Source organism: Mauremys mutica, chromosome 3 (assembly GCF_020497125.1).
Source record: "Mauremys mutica isolate MM-2020 ecotype Southern chromosome 3, ASM2049712v1, whole genome shotgun sequence".
Classification (NCBI taxonomy): Eukaryota; Metazoa; Chordata; order Testudines; family Geoemydidae; genus Mauremys; species Mauremys mutica.
Window position 1 is genome coordinate 60,411,451 of NC_059074.1, and position 21,797 is coordinate 60,433,247.

At 38.6% G+C, this 21,797-nt stretch overlaps 2 protein-coding genes across 10 annotated transcripts in view; one reads left to right on the forward strand and one right to left on the reverse strand.

Moving 5' to 3' along the window:
- FILIP1 (filamin A interacting protein 1) overlaps nt 1–8,029 on the reverse strand; it is a 200,255-nt gene extending 192,226 nt beyond the window's left edge. Inside the window, exon 1 of one of the 2 annotated variants that reach the window (XM_045010846.1) lies at nt 8,009–8,029. Coding sequence is in view for 1 of the 2 variants with exons in the window: in XM_045010844.1 (XP_044866779.1) it covers nt 7,923–7,931 (9 nt within the window). In the remaining variant the exon portion in view is untranslated. Of the gene's footprint in view, nt 1–7,922; nt 7,941–8,008 lie in introns of those variants that run through there. The other variant, XM_045010844.1, reaches the window with a different exon arrangement.
- SENP6 (SUMO specific peptidase 6) overlaps nt 1–21,797 on the forward strand; it is a 187,038-nt gene that overhangs the window by 3,778 nt on the left and 161,463 nt on the right. Inside the window, exon 1 of one of the 8 annotated variants that reach the window (XM_045010863.1) lies at nt 9,240–9,262. The exons of 6 other annotated variants lie outside the window; for them this stretch is intronic. Coding sequence is in view for 1 of the 2 variants with exons in the window: in XM_045010857.1 (XP_044866792.1) it covers nt 12,011–12,053 (43 nt within the window). In the remaining variant the exon portion in view is untranslated. Of the gene's footprint in view, nt 1–9,239; nt 9,263–11,838; nt 12,054–21,797 lie in introns of those variants that run through there. One more of the 8 variants, XM_045010857.1, reaches the window with a different exon arrangement.

Below are 21,797 nucleotides of genomic sequence, written 5' to 3' on the forward strand. Positions count from 1 at the left end.
TTCTTCCTGGAAAGTCACTTATGGATAATGCATATGGCTTAATTTTCCTTCTTGTAAATCACATTATCTGTTCCTGAAGAGTTTATATTTCATCTGATAAACTTGTCGCAGGACAGTCACAATCTTTATTCATCTTTATGGGTGGCACAGAGTCTGAAGCTTTTATGATGAAAACTGATACAACACTTAAAAACTTTCCTGTCCTTGAAAATAATTCATTGTACTACAGGGTGGCAGTCACAGCCCAGGTATTAACATTATGTTACTTAGACCCTTGTACATGTCCTTATTTGAAGAAAAAAAAAAGGCTGTTAACATTTCATCCCATCTTAGAAATCATGATCCTCAATTAGACAATATATACCTGAAAAATGATTGAAAAATTGATCAATTTTTATTTATTTATTTTGATTATAACTAAGGAGGAAAGTGCTTTTTGTATTCTAGGTGCCTTTTACAGAAATGTACATAATACAGTACAAATCAATGAGACCTAAGAACAAGTTTAAGTGTTTTTCTGGAGAAAGGTCATTGAGTTGGATGTCAACAAAATACTGAAGGCACCATTGCCTATTTTTTCTCACTGCCCCCTATACACATTGAAAAAGAGGGGGGAGCCCTATGGAACCCACATGAGAGCTCTCAGAGAAGATTTATTACCAAAAACAACCCTGAGATTTTTCAGACAGAAAGGAATGGAGTCACCCACAATAGAGTCATCCTATCCCATTAAGATCTGCTGGCAGAACAATGACATTTGCTAATATCCCAGATGCTTCACAGTCACGCTTCAAGCCAAGTCACAGTACTGAAGCAGCCTTCCTTGCACTAAAAGATAACTTCGTGAGCCAGTGGAGGTGATACCTCAATGCTTGTGCCACTTGATCTCTCTGCAGCTTTCAACAGTCAACAATCAAGTATATTACTGCTTTTGTTGTTGGGATAAATTGCATAGCACTATGGTGATTAAATACATTTATTGAATTAAACCACTAGGATTCTAAACAAGTATCTGTCTTTGTTTAATTTTAGTTAATCAGGATATTGCTCCAACACTGTAAGAGAGTTGTGAAAAAACTCTGGGAGATCAATCTGGGGAGACATTCTCAGAAGCTATGAATATAGTTCCCAAGGGATTCCTGCTAGCATTTTGTTGTAAGTTTTATGTCAGTTTTGTAAGAATTATGTGCAAACATAGTTAAAATTTACATTGGTGTCCTTTTAAATATGAATGCTTGTATGGCACCAGACTGATAAAGTACAACAGCTCATTAAATTACTTCAGAGCAATCCAGTGACAGTATCAGACTCTGGGAAACTTTTATGTATTGGCAGTGTACTAATTCAATAACAGTAAATGTCTATAAGAAATCTGGATGAATAACAGTGAGACAATTTCTTCATAGTTTCAGTGTGAGGACCCACTGAAAACCCCATTCATCAAGGATGGAGGGAATCTGGGAATATCTCCCTCATTGCACTTTCACAGAAACAAAGACAGATGCTGTCATATTAATTGCCACAGGAGTGGATAAATAAACTATATACAGTGGAACTCACATAGTAGGAAATTAGAAATTGGATACAGGGACCAGTCATTATGGTTTAATTGTATTTTTTGGCCATGAAAGTACAGCAGAGGCTACTGGGCAAGTTCCCCACTAAGAACTTCAGTCCATAAAAATGAGCTATTAAAAGGCCCCTTTTAGTAATAGGTCATTTGAGTAAGTGCAGTGGAAGTTGCCATGACTACATGGAAAAAAAAGGTCTGAAAGTTCCAGAGCAGTGACTGGATAGAAATTACAGGTAAGGTTTCAACTGTTACCACAAAACCTTCCAAACTTGAGACAGAAGAATCTGATTGAGGGAGAGGACAAAAATGTAACTCTTCCATACAGAGTTCAAATCACATGTGATTTGGTGTGTCCCACCTCTTCTGCATAACTCAACCTTCTAGTTATTTTCCATTTCTCTTGCCAAAACACAGGGTTGCAAGCAAGATATACAATCCAATGATTACCTTTTTGAAATGCTCTCATTCTCCTATTGCTGTTTCTTATGGTATACCATCATTTTACTGATACCTACCTGTTGTTCTCAAATGCAAACTGGCATGTTAAACATTCAGTTTACTTGTGATTGTTTATGCTATGTTTTTAAGTTTTGCATTTCTGTCAGTCTGGACAATGAAAATCAATTATTCCTTTTTCTTTTAGAAACCACAGGGGGAAACAGGTGCAAATTAATAATCTGATTTACCTTACATGGGTTTTCCCTTTATGTTGTGGCACCATCATGAGGCATTTATAGGTGTAATCATGAGGGAGATGATTTTGGAAGCCCAGTTATTGCAGGAGTTGTGCTATCTAGGTACTGGTGGGAGCCAGTCAGTAGAGCAGAGGCATGGGGCATGTGTAGTTCCTGCAAATCCCTTGTCATCTGTGGGTTGAGGTGGAGAGGCAAACCCTGCTTCCATTCAGAAGAATTCCTGGGAAACTGAGTTAAAACTCAAAGTTTCTTTTCTCCTGTGTGGTTCTTTTTACATACCCTCTGTGACAAGTATGCATTATTGGCTTAACTTTAGATAACACTGACTGCTATGAATAAAGTCTAAATTTTACAATCCCCTTTAAACAGAAAAGAAAGTTCTCAAAAAAAATTTGTTGCCAGAAGTATGATTTGACCCCATTCAGATGTGTCCTTTAACTCTATTTCCTAACTGCCCACTCACCAGCATAAACAGAGAGCATAACAGTCACACACACAGAAAAATGTTATGGGTTGGGTCCTTATATGACTTGCTTTGAGAAATAGTTGAAAAGCAGTGGATTGAAGATGTAATATGGTGTAACAAGGTGGTCTGCCTCTCTATAGGCCAAAGGGTCCGGGGCCAGCCAGTGCATTTTGATTATCAGACCAAGCTGGGAAAGGGTCAGGTGTTTTCTATGAACTGCTGAGGGAGATTAGTGCCTGTGACTTACAAAGGAGGGTTGGCTCTGGGCCACTATGATGTGTGTTGGTCATAGCTTTATTTTGTGTTACTTTGTAAGTGTTTTGTTTGAATTAATAAACTTTGTCCTGAGGGAAGGGCCTGAAAGAGACTAGAGTGGCCTTGAGTTTTAACTAGGGTGGTGAGGGGACCCACCAGCCTATATAAATCAATTTTGAATAAAGAGATGATTTTACATTTTAAACATAAACTTCTTTATTTAAACATGCAGTCACAAAGTGGATTTCATAAATATGGGGGAGGGAAGGAGATTATATATACCTTTATCTGATATCAGTGTCACCAAAGATGGAAATGACTTAAAGACTAAGTTTTTTATGAAAAAGGGGTGCAAGTGAGACTTTTGAAGTTGAGGCAACTGATTTTTTTAATAGAAATTTTGAAGTATTCAACAAACTTAACCTAGCCAAAATATCTTCCCCTAGGAAACATCAAAATCTTGGTATTTGCAGTTAATGGCAAACAATAGGCATTGTGATTGTATAAAGCATACAATGGCCTCACAGTCAAATTAATTTTTAAATGCCAGTTGAATGATTTATTGTAAACAAATGAAAGTAGACATTTTAGTCTAAAAGCTGTTTGGGGAAGGCACTTTTTATTATATGTGCAATGAGTAGTGCAATTGGTTGGGACTTCTAGGTGCTATTGCAGTACAAATAATAAATCATAACATCTTTAAATATGTGTTATACAGAAATTATAAAACCCTTGGATTAAATGAAAACAGGCACAGTAACTTTTTTCTGATATTACAGTATTAAATCTTGTAGTGGAAGAGCCAAGTCAAAGGGTGCCCAAAGCATGACCATGGATTTTAACAGTTGGGATGGCTATGATGTTAAATTTGTTCAGTACTCCATTATTTCTTTTAACAAAATAAGTTGCTTCAACCTAAAGAGTGATTGAGTGGAGAGTCTAGGCGTGAAAGGAATGAAGTTGTGTTAGGTACAGTTGGTTCAAAGCGGGTGTCTTTCAAGTGACCACATAAGTTGTTTAGTCAGTGAAGGCCTTATAAATGAGGACCACCTACTGTCTATGGACTGGTATTTTAATGAAGTCCCACTATAGGTTTTGAGTTTGCAAATGATTACCCTCTTTATTTCAGCTGTAGTGATGTTGGGGGCACATATGCTATTTTATGCATGCCTCTAGCCATCAGGATTTTCCTTTTCTGTAACATTTCACACTAGGTTAAGTTGCTGAAATAAAAATGCAAAGTAGTTGAAGAACATGGAGAAAACCCTCCCTGTTAACTCTGTGTAACTTTGTTTTTTCTCACTTCTAAAGACTCATATTAATGCTTATCACCATATAAGGCTGTTTTAATTAACTGAATGATCTAGAGTCCTAAATAAAGGTCAGGTATCCAGGAACTTCTGAGTTCTAATCTTGGCTCTGCCACATCACACTGCGTGCCCTTGAGTATGTTGGTGTTCCTCAAGGAACTACATTAATCTGAACGAGGAATCTTTTAGTTCTCGCCCACAGCATCCACATGGGGGAGTTAAGCGCAGCACTTTGATGTGCACTGCTATTCACACCCCATAATCCATGCTGTATTTAGTTTAAACTGTTGCAGTAGGAAAACACTAGCTACTGCTCACGGAGGGGTGATATTAATTTTTTAATGCATGTACTGCACTTTGAAAAGTGCTTCATGAAGTCTAGTTACTTCCTACAATTTCCTAAAGCTCTTCCAATAAATTATTATTATTATTATTAAATCTCTGGATATTTAAATTTTCACAATAACGGTTACAGTTCATAAGCACCCACAAAAATGTGTTAATAAAATAACATCACTAATAGCTTTATGGAGGAAAAACAGTTTCTTGAACCACAACGTAAATACTCAGATATTACTTTTCATCTATGCTTGGAAAAGGGGGTTATCTTTTTCATTTGGCTTATGTGGTCAAATGAATATTAACTGTAAGTGAGCTTATGTGTTTGCTCTGTGTATGTTCTATAAAATAGGCTTGGCAGAAAGTGACTTTTTTTAATAATTCTGATGGATAATATTGATGTTTAATTTTAGATTTATCTATTTATTTTTTCATGGTTGTGGGAAATTAATATTATAATAATATAATATATGGAGATATACCTATCTCATAGAACTGGAAGGGACCCTAAAAGGTCATTGAGTCCAGTCCCTTACCTTCACTAGCAGGACCAAGTACTGATTTTGCCCCAGATTCCTAAGTGGCCCCCTCCAGGATTGAATTCACAACCCTGGGTTTAGTAGGCTAATGCTCAAACCACTGAGCTATGGGAAGGTCAGACAATATGGGGTCAAACAATAATAATTTAATGATGGTAGATGTTGAGATTTAAAAAGTTAAAGCTTTATAACTTAAAATACAAATTGTCAACATTACCGTATATGTCAAAATATGCAAAATGAATAGCCTTAAATCAAATTCTAATAAATTCTCCAACAGCATTTTTCTTACTTTGCCTACCTGTAAATTTTGATTATTAATGGAAATATTTTTCATTGGTTTGCGTGTGTATGGTGAAATAAACATTTGTTGCTATTTACCAATAAAAATCTAATCCTTCCAAGTGTAAATATGTTATTAAAACAACTGTGTGTCTACATATTTTTGAGGGTGTCTGTGCATGTACTGCATGCATTTAGGTTGGTGGATATAGGCTTTGCACATAACTGTAGGCATGTATGGATGTAGGCGAGGGTCATGATTTTTACCTTGCCTGTTCTGAAATAATTATAACAAAATCATGTATGCCAACATGGGAGAGGGGGATTTGTGTTCTTCTGTATATTGAATTTTGTGTTTCTATTTGTGTTCTTGTACTGATTGCACTTGATGTTCATATTGCCCTTGTATATTTGTGCAAAATTTATAAAGCCTGTCTAGTCGGTAAAATCTGTATGAATGTGCATTAACTTTGGCACAAAGGCTGTCCTGCAGTTTTCCTCTAGGTTTGTGAGATATTAATTCTATCAGAGCTTGACACAGAGGGGAAAGGAGTAGGGGGAGGAAGTGGTCTGTAAACTTATGTACTTGCTTTCATGCTTTCAGCCCAGAACTTTATCTCTGACTCATAGCCTGAAGACCAGAAGTGTTAGGATAGATGCAGCCTTGCTATTAATTCTTCTAACAATGCCAAAACCGTTTTTTTTTATAACGGTCAGAAAGAAAACCCAGTTTTTTGAAGGGACTGTGTGTGGGCAGTTAGGCCTACTGGTATTTTGCACGTTTCCTTTCATTAACTTTGTTTTATCAGCCACAGCTGAGAACATTTATTTCAGAAAGGAGGAGAGGGGGATGTCTGTTTGTCTCTCTATCTAACACTTTCATGATTTTGATTTGTTTTTATGTTTTGCTAAATAAATCAAATTAAGAATGAAAAACATTTATTGTGAAGCATTTAAAATATGTTGAGAATATTTTATTTGTATTTTTCTGGCTTACAAATACTAAAATGTAGCTTCCCCTAATATTTCAAGGCTATTTTTATTGTTGTGAAATCCAAATGTAATTTTATGAAAATGTTTAAATTTCATTATTTAAAAGCACAATAAAATAAAACATCTGTTTGTACTTGAGTGGCTGGGTACTTCATATTCTGAATGAGTTACAGTATTTAAATTAAATGGGCACAGTCTGTGGAAAGAATAGTAAAGAAAATGTTACCTACTCCGTAACATAGAGTAGTTTAAGCAAGGCCTGCATTTTGTCTCATACTAAAAAAGGCACCATTGAATTAATCAAACTGTTCTCAAAGATTAGCTAGATTGTAGCTTGGAGAGCAAATGTGCAGAATATAATTAAAATGTACTCTTATTTCTCACATTGGTTAAATTTCTTAGTCATCTCTAGAGTACAGGGCAAGAGCAAGTTTCCTGCCTGTATAGTTTTTAATATTTTAAGCTGTAAATATATTTATTGTAAGTACTGTACTTTCTCCATTCATTATTATAAATAATCAAAAATATATATTTTGACAATCCAAGCATTTTTCTTTTTTCACTCATGACATAAAAAATGTATGACTTTCTGGTCAGATGTTAGAAAATCTGTACAATAGTTATTTCAGGGGTTATCAACAATGACACACCTATTTAGAATAACTGCAGTCAATAAGTGTATTTTAATACTTTGGGTGCAAAAATATATACCTGCTATAGAACCAGAATGAAAGAATTAGGAGAAATGGAAATGCCTGTATTAGATTAATAACTGAGCTATTTAAGGAAAGATGGGCTATATGGGCTAAAATTATTTTTTTTTAATTGATACAAAAACAATATGAATACCTATGGGAATGAATATTCATTGCTGTCTTAGCTCTTTTTGTATTTGCTCCCTTTCTTTTAATAATTATGTAAGGATATATGTACGATCAACAATTCCGTTCCTAGAAACATAGGGCTGGAAGGGACCTCCTGGGTCATTGAGTTCAGTCTCATGCTGTCACAGGCAATGCAATCATATAATCCCATTCATAAATTTATCTAGCTCTGTCATGACCCCAGATTTCCTATGCTCTGGGCTCCTGTAACTGCTACCATCACCAAGCTGTACACTTGGAAATTGTATATCATGTCACCCATCATTCTGCTACCTTTTTCCAAGGACTCTGTTCCCAGGAGCAGGGTGCTCGCTGATCAATATGACAGGTGCTCTTCAGGAGCCACTGCTAGAATGCCCACTATCCAACAGCTCCATTTCAGACTTGGTTAGCAAACTCTTACAATTGACTTACAGGTAAACCCATGGATGAATTCATTTACTGTTCATCTGGAGATACTTTCTTTACCCTCTCAACACAGGAAAGCCTGCTACAGGTCCCAGTTCAGATTTCCTTCTCAGAAACTGTGGGGTCCTAAATCTTCCAACATAGATCTCAATGCTACCTTCCCAGTACAGTTACTTACTGGACCCATACAGTCCCTTGGCCTTGTCTCTGGTGTCCTGAGAGGCCAGTCCTAGCACTTTCATTGAAATCCTGAAAAAAACTCACTTGTAGCTGGCAAGCTTTAACTCTCTCTTCTAACAGTCCATGCGCCCCTGCTGACATTTGAATGAACATTCCATGGTGGCTCCTAGCAACTAAATGGGCCTTTACAAAGTCTGCAGATGTTAAATCACTGTCTCATCTCATACCACAGGTTTTACTTCCCACAACCCCATACACAAAATAACAGTAACTGTACCTACCATATGATTCTCCACAAGCTTTGTCTTAAAACTAGGTTTTTTGTCCCCACTTCTCCTATTGGAAGACTGTCCCAGAACCTCACTACTATGATGGTTAGAAATCTACTTCTAGTTCCCAGCCTAAATGTACTCATGGCCAGTTTATATCCATTTGTTTTCATCTTGTAAGTGACCTTTAAATTAAAGATCTAATGTTTAGTTTAAAATATGTAATAAAAGTATATAATCTGTGACAGGAGGTATTATAAATAATAATGATAAATTCTAGGTTTTTTACAATTTCCTCTCCAATTATTCACATAGGAAAAACACATTAGGATATTTTAGTTAACATTCAGATTTATAAATGGACATTTTTCCTTACCAGGTCTCTCTGCACTTATTTAAAATACATGTCTATTTTTAAAAACATTTTTAGCTTTTCTCATGATTTTCTCATGCTTTTAGCTCACTTTTTTTTTTTACTTAACAGTCATTGGCTTAGGAGTACTGAAGGCACTGAACATATTGTCTCTATAGAACCTCCTCCCAACACCACTTCATCAAAAATGTAAAAACTGAACTTCAAGTGAGAGGGTCATATCACAGATTAAGGAGCTGGATTGGCTTGTAAAAGACTATCCACCAGAGCAAGCATATGTAAATTTCTTAACATAGAAAGATTAGAAATAGTGCACATGGGGTACAATATTGCCAAGGAAAACTACAGGTGGTGGTGGTTTTGTTTGAGCGGGCATTTAAGTTTCTTTCTGGAACTTTACCTTCCATACTTCTGCCTGTGCCAACATTAACTGATCATAACCTCCTCCTACTTTGTGTTGAAGAAGGCTTTATATATCAGAGGTCCCATACTACTTTAGGCTCTGATCCTGTAAATACTTGCATGCTTTATATCAATAGGACACATGCATAAATATTTGCAGGATCAGGGCCTTAAATTATGTACCTGTGACTGTCAATCAGTCACAGCTGGGCTAGTCAGATTCTAATGGCTGCTATACTCAGAAAGCAGCTATCAGATTTATTCCTGCTCTTGACTCAGAGAGGACTATTTCAGGTAAGGAGAAAAGAGGAAATAAAACCAGCAAATCTATAAGATTTCTTTATTAGGATATACTAATCTTACATTTTCTGACTCAATTAGCCCTCAATTATGGGAAATGAGTTTCTCTTTAATTTTGGGGGGAAATTAGGAGAATGATTGCAGAGATTTAAAAAGAGGATGATAATGGTTAACTATCTTCTAAATTATATGGATTACATTCATTCACATACACATATAATGTGAAAAATAACTTCTAAAGTAGAAAAAGGACTAGTTGTGAAAAGAATGGCCTCAGGAGAGGAAGGAATGGAGCTAAACACTCCCCTTTCAGAACACTTTCCTTTCAGGAATCTCTAAATAAATGAAATGGCAGAAAAGGAAACTCTATTCTCTGGTATGTAATTTAGGAAGAGTCCTTCTCCAGAAAAAAGTAGATGTTAAACAACAAAATCTCCATAGACAGGAAATCTGCCGCAGCAGGACAGCCTAAAATCAGGAGCACAAGCAGTTTAATATCTTATAATTCCTGTTGCTGAAGACAGTATCATCCCCCGGGCGGGGGGGCAGGATTGGTTACTCTTTAAATGGTCCATTTCATTTCAAACTACTTTGATGTTTGATGTCCACTCATTAAAAACAGTAGCAAAGATTGGGACATAGGGATTATGGAATTATATTTGCTGACATTGTTTTAGTCAATGAGGACACACGAGCATGTCATGCATTTCTTTTTTATCAAAATAAAACTCCTAGTTTTGGAAAACAGTTTGTTAGATTTGAATCAAAAGTCTGGTCTCGCTCAAGGGAAACTTCCCCATTTTGAATTAACATTATGGTCCCAGTCCTGAAACTGGATACAAGTAGACCCTTATGCCCTCACGGGGGCCACACTGAGGCATAGAGGTCTACCTGCACAGATCCTATTGCAGGATCAGGGTCTTTGTGTCTCTCTCTCTCTCATGATAAAGAATTTTGTTGTTTAGGTTTCAATGAGACATTTAAGGTCTTTCTCCTTTTTAACATAAATCCTATGCATTTATCTTTTTCTAGCTTGAACTTTGAATTTAATCAGTAATGAAATACCACATCAAATTTTCTGATTCGTCTCTGAATAAAACCTGTTTTTCTAAGACTGGCATTTTGAAGTCTAATGATTTAGGCTTATTGGTACACTAAAACTTTCAGAGCATCTTTTCAGCAACCCCATAGTCCAGGAATTGTAAGGTAGAGTTAGAGGAATTGATATAGTCTTTCTTCTTACATGCTATCTCTTAGGCTTGGAACTTCCTCATCCTATTTGTATGAAAATTGACTGCTCTCTTAAAATATTTCCTTAAATCACACTTATTTCTTGAAGTCTTTCAAAGATAATCTAATCTAAAGGTAATATGTCTATAGTTGTGTTTTTTTTTTGTTTTTTTTAAATCTGCATTGCTTTGTTTCTGGGCCTTGAGCTATTTGGTGCATTATGTACTTCAATTTATGTAATTTAGGGCCTGATTCTGCCAACTCCTATTGAGTTAAATTGGAGTTTTGGACGTGCAAGGAATGCAGGACCTGTACATTCACCTTGGCCCCTGGACCACATCTAATCTTTTAAAATTTGGGTGCTTTAAATTAGGTATCTAGAGCCCTGATTCTGCCATAAGTTTGTGCTGGTGAAATCCACCTGTGCAACTGAGGGAGACTGGCCAAAGTCTCTCATATTTTTGTTCGTAAAGTCTGGTCTCCTGTGACCGTGAGAAACTGTTTCCACTTTTAAACATATAAGTTTCTAACCCTCCTGCTTCTAGAGAAAAGCTTTAAAGTGTGAACCCTAAAGGCTCAAAAACCTAAGTTTTTTTGCATTTATTTTTAATATCTCCCGATTTTGACGGGTTTGACTCCTAATTTCTGAATGTTTGATGTTGACTATCATTCATCAGTGTTTGCAGACTCAGCACCTTAAATAAGAATAGTGTCAGCGGGCTACTAGTGAATTTTAGAAACTAAAATAAATTAAATAAGTGTGGCCTTGGGTTTGTGCATGTGTTTGATTATGACCTAGAAGGGGTGGGAAGGATCCTTGGCACAGGATTCACTAATTGCCCCCTCAGTCTTTAAAGCTCATTCATTTTATGTAGTTCAACCACCTACACCCCACCTTTCCACCCAGCAAGTAGCAGCCTCCTGAGCTGATAAGGGGGAGCGGTAGAGCCGTAGATATTTACCAGCAGAGCCCTTGTGCGGCCATTTTATCATCCAGGGGATAGGGAAATTAGAGTCCCCTTCCCTGGAGGCTGTGGGCTGTACGCCCTGGGGCTAGGGAAGGGGCTGAGGGATGACTAATTAAGTCCCAGGGAGGAGAAAAAGGCAGCAGCAGGGTTCCTCTCTCCTGCAGCGGGGATATGTGCGGGACCCGCAGGGAGCGGCTGCCTCAGGCCCGCTCACTCCCCCGCTGAGGCGGCGGCAGGCAGCTGCCAGGCCAGGCCTGGGCTGGAACTACTGAGGGCTGCCGGTGGCGGACACAATAAGGGAACGAGCCGACGCGCTGCTTCTTCCTCCCGCACGCGGGCCGGAACAGGCAGGCAGGGAGCGGGGCGGGGGAGCGTCGCTCGGCTGGGTGCTGCCGTGCACTGGGGAAGCCGGGGGAAGGGGCTCGGTGCTGGGTTGCTGTGCGGGAGGCAGAGCGCGCGGGCCGGGCGAAGGGCCTGGCCCCCGCCGGCGGTGCCTGGGCGAGCAACGCGGGCATGGAGTGAGGGGAGCAGCGGCAGGAGGAAGATGGCCGGTGGCGGCGGCTGCAGGGACAGCTTGTTTCTGGAAGGTGCGTGTGTGGGGAAATGTGGCCCACAGGCGGCTCCTTCGTCCTGGCAACCGGCCGTCAAAGGGACACGGCACGGACCGGAGGACGTGTGGGGGAAGAGGGGGTGCCGGGGGAGGGACGCAGCAAGAGGTGGCCCGATGGGGGAAGGGTGAGTGTTTGCAGGGGCAGGTTTGTTGGGGGGAGGTGGTTTGGTGTGTGTGGGGAGATAATGGGGGGGGGGGACGGACCGCGGGCGAGAGTTATTCAGGGCTGGCACAGGGTGGGTCGTTGGTCTGGGGTTAGCGATGTCAGCTGTGGAGGGGCGGTTTGCGGGAGGCTGAGGTAGGAGGTTAATGGGCAGGTGAGGCTTGATGCGGAGCGGGGTCTCGTCTCTGGAGCGCTCTCAGCCGCGCTCGGGCCCCGGCCTACGCTGCTTGTTTCTTCTTCTTCTAACGTTGTAAAAGGCCCATCTGAAGAGTTGGGGAAGGGGAGCCCGGTGACATGGCCAGAGAAGACTTTTCTTCTGCAGGGGCTTCTCTCTTATGTTTGTGTCACTAGAAAGAGGAAGCTTTGGGATGATTTTTAAAGCTTCAGGCTACTATTAGACATAGTTTTTCTTTTTGTATCTGTCCCTAATAATAATAATGCAGAAATTAACTAAAAATTAATAAGGCGTAGAAATATTTACTCTAAGCCTTCATAGTACAATTAAATATTATATTGTTAATCTAGCCTTGCAAAATTGCCATAAAAATTGACCAGAATAGGGGCAGTGTACCTTACCATGGTGATAATGAAAAATCATAGACCTGAAAATACTCTGCTTGCATGAATAGTTTTGCATGTCTGTGATGGTTTGTTTTTCCTTTAGCACAGCATATTTTGCAGCATGTATATTGTATAAAGCATGTACAGTATAGGATTTCTTAGTTTTTTTGGGTTGTTGAATTTTAGAAGTTTGCATAGAGCAGAAATGTTGCCTTTCTGTGTGAATAAATACCTACTTTAAATAATTCATCTGAAATACTGATGTCCTAAAGACCTATTTCTTAGCCAACAATGGCAGAAATTTTTTTAAGCATATGGTGGTGAAATACTGGTACCTGTTCCACCCTCATCCCCCCCCCCATCCCTCTTCCTTCCCCACAAAATCTGACTGTGATGTTCCCTGATACTACCATAAGAGTGACAGGTGTGGGGACAACCATATGATGATCATTAGTTGTTTTGTGTGTGTTCAGTGGGTGGTATGCCACTCCTGTATATTATACGTGTGGCAAGCAAAAATAAGTAGCATGCGTAATATTTCAAATATTCTAAATCCTGGGGGGCTCCCTTTCTAACAGCAGTGGCAGATTGGCACTGTAATGCACGCTTGCTAAAATATTTGGTAGTCCTGTGATCAGTGGATAAAATAGGGTATTCATTTAGTTACATTTATATTGTATTCCAGATTATTTGGGAAACCCACTGATCTTGCAGGTAGTGTCCAATAATGGTGACGGTCTAAGGAGTCTGTATATATTAACAGAGACTATTATGAGCTCTGTGTGAAGGAAAGCATATGCAAGCAATGGTGCTAGGAAAAAGGAGTTCATTCTCCTGAGCGCACGTCAGAGTTGCAGGCTATTAAAATAGCAGAATAGGCCTGTAACTGGATTATGATGGGTTTTAATGTGAAACAAAAACATAAATGAAGCTTTGCAAATAAGGTACCATGACTACTATATGTGAAAGTAAAAGCACAGGTGATGCATCTTTTTGTTTTTAGCGGCTAATGATATGGAATGGATGAGCACTTCAAATCGGCCTTTGGCATTAGACCAGTCTAGAGTTCTGACTTTGGACAATAATGAAAGCAGGGGGTTGGGACAATGGTAAGAGAAGTGTGAGGCAGACAAAAATAGGAGTGAAGGTTTATAGACAAGGAAGTGAAGTAACTTGTGTTCCTGAACCATGATTTGGCTTTGAGTCTAGATCTGTGAAATATGTAACTAAGCTGAGTAGAGACTGCAAGGTGTTTTAAGACATCATTAAAACATCAAGAACTTCAATTAATATAAAAAACCCTAAAACAAACCACACCAACAAAGAACAGTAAGGAATTAATCTTTATTAGGTTACTCTTAAAAAAAAAAATAGTGGGCAGAGTTTTGAGAATTGCTGTTTCCCTCCCTGTCCCACATCAATCTTTTGGGAAACAAATGAGGTAGGAAATGTGTGTAGGTATAGCAACTGTCTGTCTGTTTTATTCTGGCCTCATAATTAAATTGAGATAATGAGATCAAAGGTGAACAATCTTTTTTTTTAAAGTTAATGTGAATATTTAATAGCTCTGTTTAGCTTATAGTAACGATCTATCAATCAGACTATAAAAAGGTAAAATATACAGTACAGAAGGAAAACCATTAAATTGTAAGCATGGCAGTTTTATAGGTTTAGTATTGTTTTGGGAATCTCCATTAAGACATTTGTTGTGTTTCTTTGGTGTAATAAAGATTCAATTAAAATGTCTGTCATTGTCTTAACGGTTAATTCTTTTTAAATTGAAATTATTCTATCAAAAATAGAATGGTTGATATATGGAAAAACATTCCCTGAAAATTGTATATATTGCCTATCTTGTTGTGCAATGTGATGATTCATAAGGTCATTCAGTTTTTGTCCATTTTCACCTATATAACATAGCATGTTGTCACTTAAAAAAATGTAGATTGTCTTCTTGGAAATGCAAGAATGATCCTTAGAATTTCCATGCTTGACTCTTTGAGGCTGTTTGGTATGGTAATGAAAATAATGTAGAGCACTGATTAACCTGGCTCAGAGCTGAACTTTCCTTGTTGACTTTCAGCTCTAGAAGCTTTCAAAACACAGGTGGCATGGGAAAGATATTTATCTGTGTGATGCCAGTGGCCAAAGAGCTAACGTGAGTTGTGGATATATAAACGGGGAAATCTTGAGTAAAACTAGGGAAGTTATATTATCTCTGTATTTGGCACTGGTGTCCAAAATACAAAAAAGATATTGATAAATTGGAAATGGTTGAGAAAAGAGCCACGAGAATGATTCAAGGATTAGAAAACATTCCTTATAGTGATTGAGTTCCGTGAGTCTCTATTTCTCTCTCAAAGAGAAGGTTAAGGGGTGACTTGATCACAGTTTATAAGTACTTATATGAACAGAAATTTGATCAAGTGCTCTTCAGTCTAGCAGACAAAGGTGTAACAAATTTCAGTGGTTGAAGTGAAGGTAGACAAATTCAGATTTGAAATAAGGTGAGGAAATAACAAGGGTAGTTAACCATTTGAAAAATTTAACAAGGATCATGGTGGAGTCTCTGTCACTGAAAAATTTTAAAATCAAGATTGGATGTTCTTCTAAAAGATGCTCTAGTTTAAAGAACAGTTAATTCAGGGAAGTCCTGTGGCCTTCGTTATACAGAAGGTCGGACTAGATGATCACAATGGTCCCTTCTGGCCTTGGAATCTATAAAGCTTATGCTTTAAAGGTAATTTGCAAATGGAATTAACATTTTTTTAAGAGCATTAGTATGTGCAGAATGCAGTGTTGTAACTAGACTAATGAAAGCTTTCAACACATTAACTGAAAATTCTTGGCCAAATTGTCACTTCCATGGTAAAATGTTGTAAAAGGACAAGGAAAATATAAATTCCAAATTATGTGACTTCCTTATAGTTTATCAGTGGAAGAACAGAGGTCGGAGTTCTTGCCATATTCTCACGTTTTAAAAGAGCACTGAGCTCCAAATTCTACTTAACTCAGAATCCTGGAGGGGGGCAAGGGGAATGATCCCAATTAGTCTACAGAGGACCAAAGAATTCACAGAAGCTCAGTGTCTCTGTGAATTCTTTGTTTCCAGTGGCAGTGCACTTATCTCAGGAACTTATGCTTCATGGGATCCCTACTGATGGTTGTCCCAACTCACTTGCCTTTAGTGAGAGATCAGAAGTTGCAGGGGGAATCTGCAAAAGATCTTGCCAACAAGATCATTGTGTGGCATGGAAAATCCAATCTGTTTGGGAGACTCGTTACTTGTAGCTGAGAGTGGTCAGTATCCATTCAGTACTAGAGCCATAATGTGGTGAGATGATGCAGAAAGGTTTGCTCGGAGTTGGGATAGGGAAAATGATTCTCAGTCCCTCCTCCCTACAATAGAAATGGGGCAAATCCAACTGTTCATTATTTCTGCAAACATTGTAGGAACAATGATTATGATTTGGCCCCTCATATTTTATTTAGCTGCAAGAAGAATGTTTATGCTGCTGTATGTCTCCTCCAGTCTCAATTTGAAGCTTTCACTTTCACAATATCGTGGTAACATGTACAGTAACTCCTCACTTAATGTTGTAGTTGTTTTGCTTAAAGTCTCATTTTTCAGGAACACGATGTTAAGTGAATCCAATTTCCCCATAAGAATTAATGTAAATGGGGGGGGGGGGGAGAGGGGGAGGGGTTAGGTTCCAGGGAAATTTTTTTACCAGACAAAAGACTATAGTGTGTGTGTACCCTTTATATACAGTATAAGTTTTGAACAATTTAATACTGTACACAGCAATGATGATTGTGAAGCTTGGTTCAGGCGGTGAAGTCAGAGGGTGGGATATTTCCCAGGGAATGCCTTACTGCCAAATGATGAACTAGCACTTAGCTGAGCCCTCAAGGGGTAACACATTGTTAATGTAGCCTCGCGCTCTACAAGGCGACACAAATGGAGGGAGGGGAGACAGCATGGCAGACACAGACACACACCCTGTGTGTGTGTGTGTGTGTGTGAGAGAGAGATGCGCATTGCCCCTTTAAGTACACTGACCCCACTCTAAGTACATTGCCTTTTTAAGTAGATCAGTAAGTTGAGACAGCAACTGCTGCCAGCAAGATCCCTCCGTCCTGGGCCCTGTTGTGCCCCCCCCCCCCGCTCTATGGAGATGGGGTAAGCGGGGGGCAGAAGCAGGGGGAGGAGGACACCCTGACATTAGGGCCCCCTTGCCCCCGCACAGCAAGCAGGAGGCTCCGGGGAGCAGCTCCAAGGCAAAGGGCAGGAGCAGCACATGGCAGTGAGGGGAGGGACAGCTGAACTGCCTGGCAATTGGTAGCTTGCTGGGTGGCTGCTGAACAGGGAATTTAGGGGAGTGGGGAGCTGATAGGGGGGCTGCTGGTCCACCCTGGTTCCAAGCCCCCACCAGCTAGCTGCAACGGGCTGCTCTTTCTGCAAGCAGTGGTCAAAGCAGGCAGCTGCCAAACAATTTGTGATAGGTGATGGATTGGTGGCTAGTGCAGCTTGTAGAAGTGAACCTGAAATGGGTAACTGTGATTTGCTAAAAGCTCAGTGTAGTGAAAAAAAAACATTATAAGGGAGCATTGCACAACTTTAAAGGAGCGTGTTCTCTAATTGATTGGCAATGAAACAACATTGGGACTTGCCTGTGGGAGGACTCTGGAAGACAGTACTTTATCACTTTACACTCAATTCACATTTGGAGAATTCTTTTGGAAATGCGAGGGCTGTAGAATAGGGTTTTTTGTTTTGTTTTTGTTTTTTGTTAATGAAATTTAGATTCTGTAGAAGCTGATGATATTTCCACAGTTTCATGTGCTTCCTGGTCCTCTGCCCCCATTCACTACTCCTTTCAAGCCTCAGCTTGCCAGTCCATGTCTTTTTGTGGTCCTCTGTTCCACCGCACTTCCGCTGATTTCCTATTCAATTTATGCATTTCATGTGTTTTCTGGAATCATTTCAGAAGTGGGTCAGTTTCTATTAATAAAGACTGCTTTTCATACAGTTTTTAAAAAAAAATAAAATCAACATCAACAAACCTGAAAGCCACTTCTCAACAAGAAACAAATTTGGATAATATTTTTCAAGCTTTACAAAAGTGAGCAGTTAATATTTCAAACTCTCTAACTGTCTTATTTGCCAGTCTTCCCCAGGATGAAATATGGCAGGCAGGGTGATGGGGTTTGTTTTAGGGTACGGTGGGCGGTGTTGAAAATCGAATCTAAAAAGGAACTAGCTTCAGCCTTAACTATGTAGTGGATGATGCTGTTCCACGATAGTGGACAATGCAGTAATTGGTGGTATTCTCTAAAATTCAGTTATTTTAAGGAAAAATCCTATTCCGTATTACCTCCATGAGGACAAAGGGTTTTATTTAGGGTTGTTGATTAATCGCAGTTAACTCACACGATTAACTCAGAATTAATAGTGATTAATTGCACTGTTAAACAATAGAATACCAATTAAAATTAATCAAATATTTTGAATGTTTTTTCTACATTTTCTTATATATTGTATTCTGTGTTGTAATTGAAGTCAAAGTATACATTTTTGGTTACAAATATTTGCACTGTAAAAATGATAAACAAGAAATAGTATTTTTCACTTCACCTCATACAAGTACTGTAGTGCAATCTCTGTCATGAAAGTCCAATTTACAAATGTAGATTTTTTTTTTTGAGTGCACTTATGTAACAATGTAAAACTTTAGAGCCTGCAAGTCCTTTCGGTCCTACTTCTTGTTCAACCAATCGCTAAGGCAAACAAGTTTGTTCCCATTTACAGGGTATGATATTGCCCTCTTCTTATTTACAATGTCACCAGACAGTGAGAACAGACATTTGTATGGCACTCTTGTAGCCGGCATTTCAAGGTATTTACGTACCAGATATGCTAAACATTCGTATACCCACTTCATGCTTTGGCCACCATTCCAGAGGACATGCTTCCATGCTGATGATGCTCGTTTGTTTTTTTTAAGCGTTAATTAAATTTGTGACTGAACTCCTTGGGGAAGAATTGTATGTCCCCTTCACTATTTTATTTCCATTCTGCCATATATTTCATGTTATGGCAGTCTCAGGTGATGACCCAGCACATTTTGTTCATTTTAAGAACACTTACTCTGCAGATTTCACAAAACACAAAGAAGGTACCAATGTGAGATTTCTAAATATAGCTACAGCACTTGACCCAAGGTTTAAGAGTCTGAAGTGTCTTCCAAAATCTGAGAGGGACGAGGTATGGAACATGCTTTCAGAAGTCTAAAAAGAGCAACACTCTGATGCGGAAATTACTGACCTTGAATCACCAAAAAAGAAAATCAACCTTTTGCTGATGGCATCTGACTCCAGATAATGAAAATGAACATGCGTTGGTCCGCACTGCTTTGGATTGTTATCGAGCAGAACCCGTCATCAGCATGGACACATGTCCCCTGGAATTATGGTTGAAGCATGAAGATATGTATCATATGAATCTTTAACACATCTGGCATGTAAATATCTTACGACACTGGCTACAATAGTGCCCTGAGAATGCCTGTTCTCACTTTCAGGTGACATTGTAAACAAGATGCAGGCAGCACTATGCCCTGCAAATGTAAACAAACTTGTTTATCTGAGTGAGTGGCTGAACAAGAAGTAGAAGTGAGTGGACTTGTGAGGTCTCAAATTTTACATTGTTTATTTCTGAATGCAGTTTTTTGTACATAATTCTACATTTGTAAGTTCAACTTTCATGATAGTACAATCTATCATGGGGGCAGCTTGATTTAAGATTTTTGAATGCTTGGTGTTGGCAATTACACACTAGCTTTTCTAGAGGGGGGGATGGTTCTGAAATTCAATTGTTTCTAGGTAGCAGCCCCCCTCTCCCCTTTTATTTAACAGTATTTCAGTGGAATTCTTACACCTGTTAGCATGATGATGTGCCAAATATTTAACAGACTAGCGCATAGGCTGATGACAAGGATGAAACAATATGAACATTTTTGCAAGTGTTCTGAATACAAGACATCAGATGGCATTGTAGTCAGCCAGTTGAAATATTCTGAATATATTGTTTCCTCGTTTCATGTCCAAGCATGGAACACGCCATGGATCGCTTGAAAGAGGCGTTATAGCTGTCAACAAGGTTGGCTCTTGCTATGTATGTGACCTTTTTCTGGAGCTTTGTACTGATCTATACTCTCTCACACAATATCTGCTGTTCAAAGTTTTAGCTGTTATACCTGAAGTCAACAGATGATCATGCTTTTTTGTGGTGGGTCCTAAAATGTGAAATTAATTACCTGACACTAAAAGCTATTTGTTTTTTCTCTTCAAAGCTTTTTCTAAAAAAAGCAACAGTTTAATGATGGTTTTTAGCCCCATGTTTATCACCTTCCCTTTTTAAAAATTGCACTTCTTTTCATTTGTATGTGTTTTGTGTATGGAAATTTCTTCATTACATGTGTTGAATTCTTTTATACAATGCCCAAACTCTTTTACATGTTCTGCAAAAACTGTTTGACTGCTTTTCTGAATCCAGCACTATCTAAATAAAATTAATTATTTTTATACCATAGTTGTTTCTGATAAATCAGCACTGTATTCTATAATTTCTAAAAGCAATATATTTTTGTTGAATCTGAATAAGGGAAAATGTAACCCAAACCCCCTCACATTTTCGATTAGTTCTGACAATGTGATGTGTAAGTTAATGTAAAGAAAAACGGAAGTAATTATTTTTATATCGTATGTTCTAAACTTGTCTATTATGGACCAGTCCATTCCAATAGCAGGGACCACCGTTCTTAAATGTATAAATGACAAATACATCTTACTCCTTAAAGAAATACTGGGACAATGATATCATAAATAAATCTAATAAGAAATCTAGGTGATTTACATTGGTCCTTGATAAAAGCAGCAAAGAGTCCTGTGGCACCTTATAGACTAACAGACGTATTGGAGCATGAGCTTTCGTGGGTGAATACCATGACGAAGTGGGTATTCACTCACGAAAGCTCGTGCTCCAATATGTCTGTTAGTCTATAAGGTGCCACAGGACTCTTAGTCTGAATCTGTAAAAGCAGCAAACACGGCTACCCCTCTGATAATTGGTCCTTGATGTAATGCTGAGCCTCAACCCTAGTCTTTGACAATTGCTTGCAAGACTCTATCTATTGGTGTGCGCAATACATAACTAGAACATTGGTTCTAACTACGCTGGATTGATAAACTGATTGTATATTGCTGTGATTCTGCGTGAATTAATAAATTGTTGATTGGTTAAGAATAATCAAGTGTCTCAATTTAAAAAGATTATTGTTTAAGTTAAAAGTTGACCTGAAAAGAATTTAGTGTTAAATTAGTAAGCTAATGCTCCATGGACTCAATAAAAGGGGTTATCTTATTAGATTCCATTCTAATATTGGCTATAACACTTATTCAATTGGCAAATCTAATTTGTTAGATTTCAGCTTTAAAATGTGTCACCTCAGCAAATTTGTAAACTTGACTACCTTTTCACAACATTTGGTTATTCTACATGGTCCACTGATCCTTTTATGGGTTCAGGACATTATTGAAAGAGCTACATCTCGATTCTACTTCAGATTTGTTGTTGTTGATATTGCCCAGAAGAGGTGGTGGTTGTTTTGACTTGCTTAGACTGTACTGGGCCAGACAGAGCATTAATACTTATAGATATCAAAGCTAAGTATAGGCCTTTTAACTTTTGGGATAAAGAACTTAAGACGACGTGATTTATGAGGGAATTGCTAGAAACTCCAATTACTGCAAAAGGGGGGTGGGGAAGGAGCAGGAATTTAAACCATTCATTCAAACTTTTTTCTCTCTAAAGCCAACTGCATCTAAGCCTCCAACCGTATCTAAGGGTATGTCTACACTGCAATTAAAAACCTACAGCTCGCCCTTGCCAGCTGTCTTGGGCTCACAGAAAATTGCCATGTTTATGGTTGGGTA